Source organism: Triticum aestivum, chromosome 7A (genome assembly GCF_018294505.1).
Source record: "Triticum aestivum cultivar Chinese Spring chromosome 7A, IWGSC CS RefSeq v2.1, whole genome shotgun sequence".
NCBI classification, from domain to species: Eukaryota; Viridiplantae; Streptophyta; class Magnoliopsida; order Poales; family Poaceae; genus Triticum; species Triticum aestivum.
In genome coordinates this window covers 18302527-18315264 of record NC_057812.1, presented here as the reverse complement: position 1 = coordinate 18315264, position 12738 = coordinate 18302527, and the positions used below count along the sequence as shown (strand labels likewise).

Sequence of the window (12738 nt, the reverse complement as noted above, 5' to 3'; positions counted from 1 at the left end):
TCTGTCCAACTTAGCAAAAAGCGGATCCTCCTGATTATTCGACCAAGTATAGCTCCTCCCTGACAAATCTAATTCTTTTAAGCCCCAATGCTCAATAATAGAATTAAAATAAAAAGACCATTTTGGAAGTTTTTTAATTTTGTTTCTCTCGTTAATTCTCCTAATTAAGTTAAAATCGCCCCCAAAAACACAGGGCAATTTATTGTACCCCAGAGCTTGCACTAGCTCCATCAGGAACTCCTCCTTATTCCTCACATCAGCAGCTCCATAGACATTGATCAGATTCCACTTGAATCCTGATCTTTATCCATAATAACCATTCTGGTCATGTATGTACCTGCAATACAAACGTCTACCTCAAATAGATCTTCCCGAACCCCCATAAGCAGACCTCCAGAAGCACCTTCAGAGGGCTGCCATAGCCAAATATAAGTAAATCTACCACTTATTCCAGCCAACCAAGAGTCATCAAAGTCCTTCTTTTTTGTTTCTTGCACACATATAAACTCTAAACTATGCTCCGAGATAGATTCCCTCAGAAATCTTCTCTTTTCAGGTTCACCCAGCCCTCTTGCATTCCAAAATAGACCCGCCATAAAAACGATCAATTTTGTGTAACATTTGTTACATCACATCTAACCTTAGGCTTAACACTGAATCCCCCAGTGCCAGTCTTTCTATTTCTTGATTTATACAGCGAAGATAATAACACTAATTCATCTCTAAGCTCCTCATCCTCCTCAGCATCAGAATCTGAGTCGGATAATAAATTTCTAATATCATCTGGATCAAAACTCTCTAGTTTTGATTCTAAATCCACGTTTCTAGCATTTTCTTTTCTCTTATTAGCAAAGAACAAGTCACTTCTGCTTTTCTCTAAACTCTTGATCATAGAAATAGTACAATCTATTTCCTCAGGAGTTTTACCTAGACTAACACCAATACATCGCGTGATGTGAGAAATGAAACTAGGCATTGTATTTAAAACAGTAGGTGTATTAGTACCTGGTGCCATTTCCAGATTTTTCTTCTTTGCCATTTCAGTAGCCTTGTCCATAGTCTGCCCCTCATCTTTATTCTTACGCCTTTCACTCCTTCTCCTAGCAGCTTCATCAAGCGCCGCCTTGTCTTTTGCTTTCTGAACTCTGGCTTCAGCCTCCCTCATTTTCTGCTTGTTGACTACATCGACACCACACAGGTCTTGTAAGGGGTATTGTAAACATACGTCAACTTTGTCAGAGAAGGGAGTTTGCTTCTGATTCACTTCTCTCCCGGGAGCGGTCACAGCCTGAGTGGAGCTAATGAGAGAAGGGCTCCTATTTTCCTTATCTTGTGCTAGTAGCAGATTCTCATTTTCCTCCGCAATCATCTCCCTCTCAACATTGGCATTGATTTCTTTAACTTTTTGAGTGCTAATCCCAAGCCTCCTAGCAAAGTCATCTGGGTCTTGAGTGCAATCAAACTCTTCTTCCTTTTGGCTGTCAGGCACTTCCGTGAAATCTTCCAACATAGCAGCGCTACTAACAAACTCGGCATTAACCTGTTCCACACCAGAGAGAACTCTTTCAGCATCCCGGCTTTTGTCAAGTAATTTTTGCCTCACCTCATTTTCAGCAACCATGTTCTTATCAAGTTCGTATTGACTCGGAATCACAACCTCTGATGAAACTGAAGTGTTTCCTTTATCCGACTTTCCAGCCCCAGTACCATGTTTGGGAGATTTGCTACATCCCACCTCCTCATTGTTACTTTGCTCTCTCGGTCTTTTCTCTGTAGCGTTATGAGATGAATCAGGACCACTAGGATAGCTAACCAAGATACCACCCTCCATAGGACCACCCTCCTCCACTATGTCTTCCAGTTCAAAGTATATGTTGAAGATAAAACCACTTTCATTCAGGGGAGCGCTAGAGGGTATTTTCCTAGGATCCATAACTCCAATCTTAGCCCTGAGAACTCCACATTGCCTATAGAGCTCCATGTCCAGTTCCAAAACTGAACCAATGAGAGAGCCAGCTTCACAAAAACCTTGATAGTGCTCCAGTGTCTCGGGAACCCCTGTTATTCTAACCCAGCAAACATACAGTTTGAAAGCTGCAGTTGAAGAGTTGGTCCATCTGTCTACTTTGATATTAGTTGTTGTTCCAATCAGACCAAAGAAATTGTACGCCTTCATTTCATCGATTTTATTCACGGAAGGGAATTTGACTAAAAAGCTGTCTCTGAGGTAAGGCTTAGCCTGCCACTCCCATCCCCACTGGAACATCATGCTGAGAGAGTTAACAAGCTGTAACGCAGTCAGGCTTGCATTTTTCACAGTAACAATAGCTATAGCCTGCTTGTTTTTATCTGGCTCCGACTTCTTTCCGGTCCTTGCTGAGAACATCTGCAAACCATCAGCAGCACTACCAACCAGACTGGCAACATGCTTAGGTTGTGACAGGAAAGAGCACTTGCGCGAGAGGTGTGAATCCTTGGTGCAGTTGACGCAAAATAACACAGTCTGACAATCCTTAACAGCATGACCAGTATTCTCACATTTATAGCATGTCATCTGTGATCTGCTCCCAATACTTGCAGGCCCAGCGCTAGTACCAGATTGATTTAAATTGAAACCAGTATAACCATACCCCTGTCCTTGTTGATTAGGTGAGTTGCTAGTTCCAGAATACTGATAACTACCCAAAGCATCATTGCCCATCTGACCAAACTGAACTGCTCCAAACCCAACAGCAGGATGTGTCTGAAAGTTACCTGAAGGAGGAATTGGAGGTTGCTGGTAGAACTGCCCTTGCTGTCCGGAGACAAAACCACCGCTCCCATGTTGCCCAGATCCATGTCCACCACGGCCAGCTAAGTACTCCCCATGACCATGTTGACCACCTCCAAATCCATGCTCCACGCCATAAGCACCCCCAACCAGAGGATTGGGCTGAGTGGAGAAAGTTGGAGGAGTGGGCGGTCTCTGTTGCGTTGGTCCACGCCAACCAGCACCGCCACCACCTGCATCACCTCGCCCTGCCGCCCAGAATCCCCCGCCACCAGCATCTCTGCGGCCCTACACCCAGGATCCGCGGCCGCCGCCCGAGTTGCCCTGCTTCTGCCCACGCCAATCGCTTCGCCCCGCCATCGAAGTATCAGATCGGATGAAACTAGAGGAGGAAATCCTGCGGGGAACGTTGACAAATAAGCGCGGTATTACCTCAAAAAAAATAAGCACGGTATTTGTCAAGACAAAAAATCAAGCGTGGTGAGCGCCAAATAAAATTCCACGTGTGAGGAAACAGATGCTATCAGGTTTTGTATTTGCAGACCCCTAAAGAAAAGGTTTAGGATTTGCACAAATTTATTAAAGTTGATACAAACTAAAGGTTATCGTCCTCCGTGATACTTTTAGCTTTCGGGAAGGTTCTTCAGTGATGCTTTCCTTGGCGATACTCTAGAAGTGATGCCATTGCAATATTGCCATGTGAGGCACGCATGCCTCCTTCGTTTATGTAAAATACAGTCGTCTAGATGTATTTGACAACTGTTCATCCCATATTAAATAATGTTTATCAAGTATTTGAAAAATGGCCATTCGCATCATGCATGGAAAAAAATCATTAAGAAAATGGTTGGCGTGTATTAAAAAAAGCATCACGTATTTAATTGATATTCATGTGTACGCTAGGATTATATTTATAATGAAGTAAAACAAAGAAAAAGAAAAAAAACTAAATGGAAAAAGGAACAAATATAAATGGAAAAGAAATGGATTTTTTAAATGAAATTCCAAAGAAAATGAGGGAAAAGGGATGAAAACCCAAAGAAACACATGCAGTTTGGGATTTGCATAAATGTAAAGTCGATGGAAACTAAATGTTCTTTGGTGCGGTACTTTTAGCTTTGGTGATGCCTCTGTAGTGATGCTTTCCTTGGCGATACAAGAAAAAACTGCAGGCAGGAAAAGCAGTTCGAAGAGCTAGTAATCATATGCACAGATAAACTGTAAGAAGTAAAAATAACCCCTTGTTATAACGTTGGAAATTTGCCTACACTATTTTCATCTCAGAAATCTCTGAAAGATTTAAGGGAATTTGCTTTCGCAAGCTATCCTGAATGAAGTGAATATTTCTCGGCAGTCGATAATGGAGGGAAACCCTGTATCACCATATCCAAGCAACCTAGCATATTTAATCTCTTTTGAGCATGAGAAGATTTTTCCCACTTCTCCTTGCGCCAAAGATCCAGGTTTGTGATTAATGACATAAATGACCAAATATTATTCCAAGTTGAATGTACTCTTGCTGAATAAATCAGGCAAACTTAGTTTTTTTATTAAGAAAGGAGGATTACCCCTGGCCTCTACATCTGGGCAATGCATGCATCCATTTTATTAATTATTCACAAAGACCTTACAAAGTAGTACATCAGGTGGTCTGAAGCCATCATCATAGCAATATCTGTCGCTGCACCTACTTGATGAAGGGTTGCCGATAGTCTGAGCCTAATACATAACAAACATCGCGCAAATGCGTAACATCTAAAACTGAAGGCCCCAACCAAGCCACATACCAGGTTTGGGGCACAAACTGGTCTGATGCAATCTCATGGGTCGCCGCCGCCGTGTTCCACCAATCCATCTTCAAAGGAGGTACTGATGAAACGACCTTGCCAGGCATGTCGTCAACGCTGCCACGGCACCAAACAGCGCCACCGCCCTGCGCTCGTCCATCCAGACACATCTGTCGTCAAGATTCAGCTGCACCATGCCTCCAATACTCGTCGTCGTCGACGCGGTAGATCCAACACCGCTCCTCTTGCCAACCTCCACGCCGTCGCCGCTGCTGGAGCTGCCATGAAGAGCCCACCACCCACAGTAACTTTCCGCCAAACACCCAAGCTTCCCAAGATGGCGCCTCCATGGAGGACACGATGCGCAGGACGACACCGCAGCCCAATCCAAGACGGATTTTGGACTTCCCTCCGGGAGTGGATTAAAGGTGGATAGGAGGGAAACGGCGCCAAAGCCGGTCGAGCAAGCCGACCAAAGTTTCCTCCAGTCCCCAACCTGTACCGCCAACCTCGGTCTACTCCGGATCTTGCCACGAGGCGAGAAATGAAACCAACGGGAGAAGTAAGCACCATGGGGCTCAACCCACCAAATGGAAGATTGAGGAGAGACTCTGGTGCAGATCCGTCCAGCCGCCAGATCCAAACAATCTGACTTGGGCAACGAAGAGTGCCACCACCCGCACTGGCCATTAGCATCCTAGCGCCAGATTACGAAGGATCTGACCCAAACACGACGACTCATGCAGACACCAACTAGGAATTATACAACTAGGGATTTTCACTTCCCGGATAAACATGGTCCTTAGAATTTGCACTCATATCCAAAACTGAATGTGAGTACAAAGAAACACATTCAGTTTTGGATTTGCATAAATTCAAAGTTGATGCAAACTAAAGGTTTTTAATGGAGTACTTTTAGCTTTGATGATGCCTCTGCAGTGATGCTTTCCTTGGCAAACTAAAGGCTGCACAACCGCATGTCCAACCACTAAACCAAGGCTCTCTTTGCAGGTAAAATTAGTTGAACATTATTGTGCTTAGATCATGTCGTTTTGCGGATATACTCCGTCCGTTCCTAAATATAAGTTTCTTAGAAATGAGAAATGTAATCTGAAGAAAACAAGGGGAAAAGGAAGAATAAACAAAGAAACACATTCAGTTCTGGATTTGCGTAAATTTAAAGTTGATGCAAACTACAGGCTTTTTTCTTTTTTGATGGAGTACTTTTAGCTTTGATGATGCCTCTGCAGTGATGCTTTCCTTGGCGGTAGAACAGATGCCATTGCCATGTGTGCATGCGTGCGTCTTTCGTCTCCGCAAAATGCAAATTGCCCTCGCGAGGACTACTTTCCTTCTTTGCGTCGTTTTATTCTGTTTACAGGCAGAGCAAGCTATGGTGCCATGCCATCCGTGTCTCCTTTTGCTTTGCATCTTTATTTGATCGTGTCATGTCGGCCACCAACCTAGCTATTCTCCTAAGTAAGCAGCCGGCCTACCAAAGCTACGAACATCACGCGGCCGGCCTTCTAAGTTGTAACTTAGAGTGGAGAAGGGAAGGAGAAGCGGCCAGAAAGAGCTAGAGATGGCGGAGACGGTGGTGAGCATGGCGAGGTCCATGCTTGGGGGCGCCATCAGCATGGCCGCCTCTGCCGCCGCCACCGAGATGAGTCTTCTCATCGGAGTCCGCAAGGACATCTGGTATATACTTTATGTAGTTCTGAATTCCCCGGCCGGTGCTTCCTTTGTTCAGGTCGATTTAGTTTTACTGGTCCATGACCATGAGAGAGGCATGTTTATATGCATCACAATATGTAGGAGCGGATGGACCGCTAGCTTATTTGTTTTGCACAACAACTTGATTGGGTGAATATTTTAGCCCTCGTAGGATTATACTATAGTTTATCTGTCAAAAATACTTGCCGTTTCCAAATCTAAGTAGGAGTTGTTCCCCTCATGCACTGCACTGTGGCATCCTATATGTGAGCTGTAAAATGGCAGTAAACTCAGTTGTTCTAAGAACCCGTGTTAATTAGGTTCATAAAAGACGAGCTCAAGACGATGCAAGCATTCCTCGTGGCTGCCGAGAAAACAAAGAAGAAAAACATGCTACTGAAGGTGTGGGCAGAGCAAGTAAGAGATCTAGCATATGGTATTGAGGATTGTCTTGATGAATTTATGGTGCATGTGGGAAGCCAGAGCCGTTCTCGACGGCTGCTTAAGCTGAACGATCGGCATCGGATTGCCAGCCAAATCCGTGATCTCAAAGCAAGAGTTGAAGAAGTGAGCAATAGGAATGCACGCTATAACTTGATCAACGCTGATGCCTCCAGCAACATTGACGAGGTGAATGCCAGCATGGAAGATGTTCGTAGCCACTCAGCTGGTAACATTGATGAGGCAGAGCTTGTGGGCTTTGTTAAGCCTAAAGAGGAGTTGATTAAGATGGTGGATGTTAACTCCAGAGATGGTCTTTCCAAGGTGATATGTGTCGTTGGCATGGGCGGTTTAGGCAAGACTACTCTAGCAAGGAAGGCATATGCTAGCAAGGAAGATATTGTGAATAAATTTGCTTGTTGTGCTTGGGTCACAGTCTCACAGTCATTTTCGAAGATAGAGATGCTCAAGGAGATGATAAGTCAACTTTTGGGTACCGAGTCACTGAGGAAATGCTTGAAAGAACTTGAACAGAAGGCAGTGCAAGTAGAGCATCTCGCCAACTACCTCAGAGAAAAGCTAGAGGACAAGAGATACTTTATTGTTCTTGATGACCTGTGGACCATAGATGCTTGGAATTGGATCAAATATATTGCTTTTCCTATTAGAAACAATAAAGGTAGCCGAATAATAGTAACAACACGAGATGTGGGCTTGGCTGCACAGTGCACTTCAGAATCACTTATCTACCACCTTAAGCACCTGCAAATAGAAGATGCCACAAATTTGCTACTAAGAAAGAGTGGGAAAACACGGGAAGACATGAAAAATGATAAGAAAATGATGGCAGTGGTCAACAAAATAGTAAAGAAGTGTGGTGGTCTACCGCTGGCTATACTCACTATAGGAGGCATGCTTAGCAACAAAAAGGCAACAGAGTGGGAAAGTATCTATACACAAATCCCATCAGAGCTTGAGAGCAACCCTAGCCTAGAAGCAATGAGGAGGATAGTTACTCTAAGCTACAACAACTTGCCGTCTCATCTCAAGTCATGCTTTCTTTATCTAAGCATCTTTCCTGAGGATTTTGAAATCAAAAGGAGGCGTTTGGTAGATAGATGGATAACAGAGGGGTTTGTTAGAGCCAGAGGTGGAGTAAACATCGAAGATGTTGGAATAAGTTATTTCACCGAGCTAATCAACCGAAGCATGATTCAGCCCTCAAAAGTGAGCATAGAAGGACATGTTAAGAGTTGTCGAGTCCATGATATCATGCATGATGTGATGGTCTCGATATCCAGGGAAGAAAATTTTGTGTATTTGGCAGGAGATAATGCAACTACTGTATCAGAGGGGAACTTCCGTCATGTAGCATACAATGGTAGTAAGTGCCAAAAATTAGGCATGGATTGTAGCCATGTTCGTTCATTAACCATGTTTGGTGAGAAATCATTGGATCCATCACCTTCAGTTTGTTCATCTGACATGAGAATGCTCCGGGCCTTGGATCTAGAGAATGCACAGTTTCAAGTCACACAAAAGGATATCAGCAACATAGGATTGTTGCGGCACTTGAAGTATGTGAATTTTTCTGATCCTCAAGGATATTCACATATTTACAAACTTCCTAGATCCATAGGGAAATTGCAAGGCTTACGTACTTTGGACATAAGAGGTAGTTATATTACAAAACTGCCAACTGAGATTTGTAAACTCAAGAGTCTACACAGTCTCCGTTTTACCACAAATGGTTCCTACGAATACTTTGACTTGGATGACCCCAAGAATTGCTTGCTGGCCACATCTTGTCTACCCATATTTTTCACACCTTTGTTTGATCCCAGTGATCGTGCTGAGGTAATTGCCGAGCTACACATGGCATGGTGTAGCCATTGGTCAGAGTCAGATGGTGTGAGGGTGCCAAAAGGAATCAGCAAACTGAAAGAGCTGCAAGTACTAGAGGTTGTGGACATCAACCGAACCAGTGGCAAAGCAATTAAAGAGCTAGGTGAGCTTGTGCAGCTGAGAAAACTAAGCGTGGTAACACAAGGGGCCACCAAGCAGAAATGTGAAGTACTCTGTGATGCCATTCAGAAGCTCACTTGCCTCCGCTCCCTTGAAGTGCATGGTTCACTCGAGTGGATGCATGTTGTTTCCTCTCCTCCACCCCTGTTGAGGAGTCTGAAGTTGGAGGGATGCCTCGGAGAGGTTCCTGGCTGGTTTGGCAATCTGATGCATTTGGTAAAGCTTCACTTATGGAGCAGCGAGATAAAGGAAGAAGGTAAAATCATGGAAATACTAGGGCCACTTCCCAACCTCATGCATCTTCGCCTTGAAAAAGGCTCTTATATTGGGAAGAAGTTAGGATTCAAAACGGGAGCATTTCCAAATCTCAAAAAGCTTGATATTTTGTATCTCGAGCAAGTGAGAGAGTTGATATTCGAGGAGGGCACCTCGCCCCAGCTGGGAAAGATAGAAATCACTTTCTGCTGGTTGGAATCAGGGATTAACAGTATCGACAACCTTGCAAGTCTCAAGGAGATTTGGCTTAATTGGTATGCGCAAGTGGCCAGGCTTGGTGTGTTGCAACGTGAAGTGGACGCGCACCCCAACAATCCCGTGCTGCGGCTGCAGAAGGAACGGAGCTACCACGACCTGGATGAAGGAACGGAGGGGGAGGAATCATCATCTCTCCATCCCGAGCATGCAGCAACGGGGGAAGCCTCCTCCTCGCAGGTGGCGGTCGTGACGACGGGGAGCCACAGGTCAGTAGTTATTTTCTCTTTGGTTCACTACTACTAGTAGGCAGTAGCAGATTCATATAAGTATGAACTGAACTGATGATGTCCCTTAATTTGTTGTTGGTGTAGCAGGCAAGACCCTGACATAAGGGAGGTCCAAGGCTCTACTTTGGTGGAAGACGATTTCTGGTCCTGCAATTCCGACGACGACGACGCTTGATGATTGGTCGATGCTGCTCCCTTTGTTCAGATCCATTGCTGCTTCTCGAAGACTCCCGTGCGCACAGGCCGACGCCTGCGCTGGTACCCATAGGTGTAGGATTTATGTCTGTTTATTTCTTCCCATATGATCCCTTGACAGTTCCATTGGGTATCTGACGATGTTTGTCTCTCTCCAACAGGAGGTTCTACTACGGATGATTTTCCCTTCGCGTTGCTTCTGAATTTCTGATTGCTCCCGCAGTCTTCTGATGCCATGTTGGTGCAGCTCAAACCTCCTTCGATTTTGTTTGATTCCATCTGATTTCTGGTGATATTTGTCAGACTTTCTTTCGTGCACACCAACCGTTCATCTCAACGTCTGCAAGAGATTATATCTGAATGTAAAACCGATCACAATTATCTTTTAGATGCATAAAATCTGCTTCAGTGCAATGTCGTTACTTCCATTGCTATTTATCTGGAGGACATGTGAAGCTTATATGTTATAGTTCCCTGACTCCAGCCTGCAGGTTGCTGCTTTTATCTTCCTGGTCTCTATTGTTTATCTGGAGTTTTTTTTCCTTTGAAAGCTAATCCACTTTGTAGCTGAGATGAAGATCATATTGTTTCTTTGTTTGTTTGTAAAAAGATATATTTCAGTGTTCACTCTTAAGAGTAAAAATAACAGAAGTCTTGATATCTAGGAGGAACCGGAGCAACTCTGCTAGATGAGGAGGAGCAGGGAGCTTCGCAACCATCCTGTGCTGCCAAGGGATACTGAATAATATCAAGCGAAGTCGGAAGTCATGGGATTTCTTTCTGATCCAGGAGGGAGTTAACATGCTCAACACTGGACAGTCCGACTCTGAAGTGTGATAGCTGGTCAATTAAGCAAGTAAACAACTCCTTTTCTTTCTTTGTAGTTAGTATCATGCTAAATTTGTTCAGCGTGATTTCTCATGTTGTTTTAGGCTTGAACAAATAACAGATTTGCTGATAAAATGGCGTTATGCATGCTCTGTATATGTATTGCAGTCGGGGAGGGAAATGCAATGGACTATACAAGAAAATATACCACTATCAATTAAGGTGCATTGTTATGATGCAATTGGTCATTGTGTTTAACTTCCTTGTTCGCTGCCAATGTCAGAGCAGTAGTCTTTTGTTGTCTCTTACAGCAAAGATGACATTGGCTGTAGCCTGCAGGTGAACTTTATTTCTTTATATCCATTGATTTCTGCTTTGAATTGCTTTCAGTTTTTTATTCATTCTGATACTGTACCAAATAAAAGCATCGCACTTTGTTTTTGCAAACTAAACCACAACTTCTCAGAACAGAAGCAGTTCTTTATCGTATCAGTTTAGTGTCTTAGACTCTCAACATCCATTACCAGTTGTGCTCCTCTTGTTTTCTATGATTTGAAGCACCTCTTCGTTGCCATGCTTTATAGGAAATTAGAATTTTGCAAATCTGGGAGAAGATGGAACGTCGCATGATCAAACTCATGATGCAATTACTGCGACTTATGGCGGCGCATTACCTGATTTTCTGCCAAAGTTGTATAATATCAAAGAGACAACTGGAGGAAGGTATAAGTATAACCCAATGGAAGTACTAGAGGTGCGCATCGGCTAACCTTCTGCTCCTTTTTTAGAGTAAGCTACTCAATGGAAGGATTACACTGTTCTAACCTTCTGCTCCTTCTTTGTGTCTGTATATGCAAGGCAGTAGTTGGTTTTCATAATGTGTAGCATTTCATAATGTCAGGCATCTTGATACTTAGGAGGAGCTGGAGCAACTCTGACAGATGAGATTTGAGCGTGATGCATACTTCTGCAACTGATGAAATGTTCTGAAGTATGGACTGTGATCGACCTGATAACTGGTCAGTTCATCTACAACTCCTTTTCGTTGTTTCCTTGTTAGATTTCCAATATACGTTCAGTTCCTGGTATCGACAGCTTGTGAATGCATGCATCTGCTGATGGAATGTACAGTACTAATTAATGCTCTGTGTTTGTATTTGATCTCAGCTGGGGAGAAGTCGTGGAAAATGCAATGGGCTACACCACGCAAGATGCTGCTACTGCTTAAGGTGCATATACGTACAGTTATGCCGCAATTCGCCGTCGCGCTCAGCTCTCCAAGTTCTCTGCTGGGTGGTAGCTTCCGATATGGTGCAAGGTGAACCTGAGAGGCGTCTTGACATCTCTGAACTACGAATGGAAGAGAAACGCATTGATCTCGAGGCTTCAGTGTAATGGAGAGGAGTAGCAAGCTGCACTGCTCCTCAGGAGTTTACGAGTTGTTACTGTTGGCCTAGATGAGAAAACGCTTCTTGAGGAACACAATCGAATCGAATGGCTGATCCACCTGATCAGAGCCTGCAATTTTGAATCAGACCTACTCTGCTTTTCCAGAGATGTTTAGTTCCTGTCTGTTACTGCCACTATGCTTGTGCTTGCTTGTAATCAAAGAATGAGGATTACATGTGTTGTTATCCAAGTCCCGCAAATTTAAGAATCTGTTTGAATTCTCTCCAGTCCTGAACGGCAGCGAACGCTCCGACTCCGTGGAGTCGGCAGTGCGGACCGTAGCAGTACCGCAGCACAAAATCAACCTCATAAGAATACTGACGTACTCTGTTTCTAGCACTCTATTTTATTGAAGATGATTAATTGCTTTTAAATTCTTGCTTCCACTATGTACATGCTTGTATGATTGAACCATCAAGAGTAGACGTAGAAGGAAGGTTTAAGAGTTGTCGAGTCCATGATATCTTCTCCAGTATAATGGTCTCTGTTTATGAAACGACATTGTAAGAAGTGTACCAGAGGAGAACTTTCGCCATGTAACACACCATGGTCAGAATTGCCCCAAGATCAGCATGGATTGGAGTCATGTTCGATCATTTACTGTGTTTGCTGTGAGCCTCATGGAGCCAACATCAGCAGTCTGTTCAGTTTACCTGAGGATGCTAAGTGTTTTGGATCTTCAAAGTGCAGAATATAGCATCACACAAAAATATATGAACAGCTTAGGGTTGTTGCGCCGCTTGAAATATATGAATGTTCGAGGACATGC

At 43.8% G+C, this 12738-nt stretch overlaps 1 protein-coding gene across 6 annotated transcripts; it reads left to right on the top strand.

The window, feature by feature from the left end:
- Window positions 1-6005: 6005 nt before the first annotated feature.
- Window positions 6006-12154, top strand: LOC123151525 (disease resistance protein RPM1). 6 transcript variants are annotated; one of them, XM_044571226.1, is made up of 9 exons: window positions 6006-6255; window positions 6591-9476; window positions 9585-9765; window positions 9854-9929; window positions 10358-10548; window positions 10689-10859; window positions 11105-11274; window positions 11422-11539; window positions 11688-12154. In XM_044571226.1, the coding sequence occupies exons 1-3, from the start codon at window positions 6140-6142 to the stop codon at window positions 9670-9672; spliced, it is 3090 nt and encodes a 1029-aa protein (XP_044427161.1). In that variant the 5' UTR covers window positions 6006-6139; the 3' UTR covers window positions 9673-9765; window positions 9854-9929; window positions 10358-10548; window positions 10689-10859; window positions 11105-11274; window positions 11422-11539; window positions 11688-12154. The 6 variants fall into 6 exon arrangements, with proteins under 6 accessions (XP_044427161.1, XP_044427160.1, XP_044427156.1 ...); XM_044571225.1 differs by having other exon boundaries at window positions 9582-9765; window positions 11438-11539; XM_044571221.1 differs by having other exon boundaries at window positions 9582-9765.
- The last annotated feature ends 584 nt before the right edge of the window (window positions 12155-12738 follow it).

What these genes read in the sequence shown, in the direction of transcription:
- LOC123151525 (XM_044571225.1), top strand. Translation starts at nt 6,140, where the DNA reads ATGGCGGAGACGGTGGTGAGCATGGCGAGGTCCATGCTTGGGGGCGCC. An exon ending in GGAGTCCGCAAGGACATCTG is followed by an intron (nt 6,256 to 6,590) that starts GTATATACTTTA and finishes CGTGTTAATTAG; the next exon opens with GTTCATAAAAGACGAGCTCA. An exon ending in GTGACGACGGGGAGCCACAG is followed by an intron (nt 9,477 to 9,581) that starts GTCAGTAGTTAT and finishes TTGTTGGTGTAG; the next exon opens with CAGGCAAGACCCTGACATAA.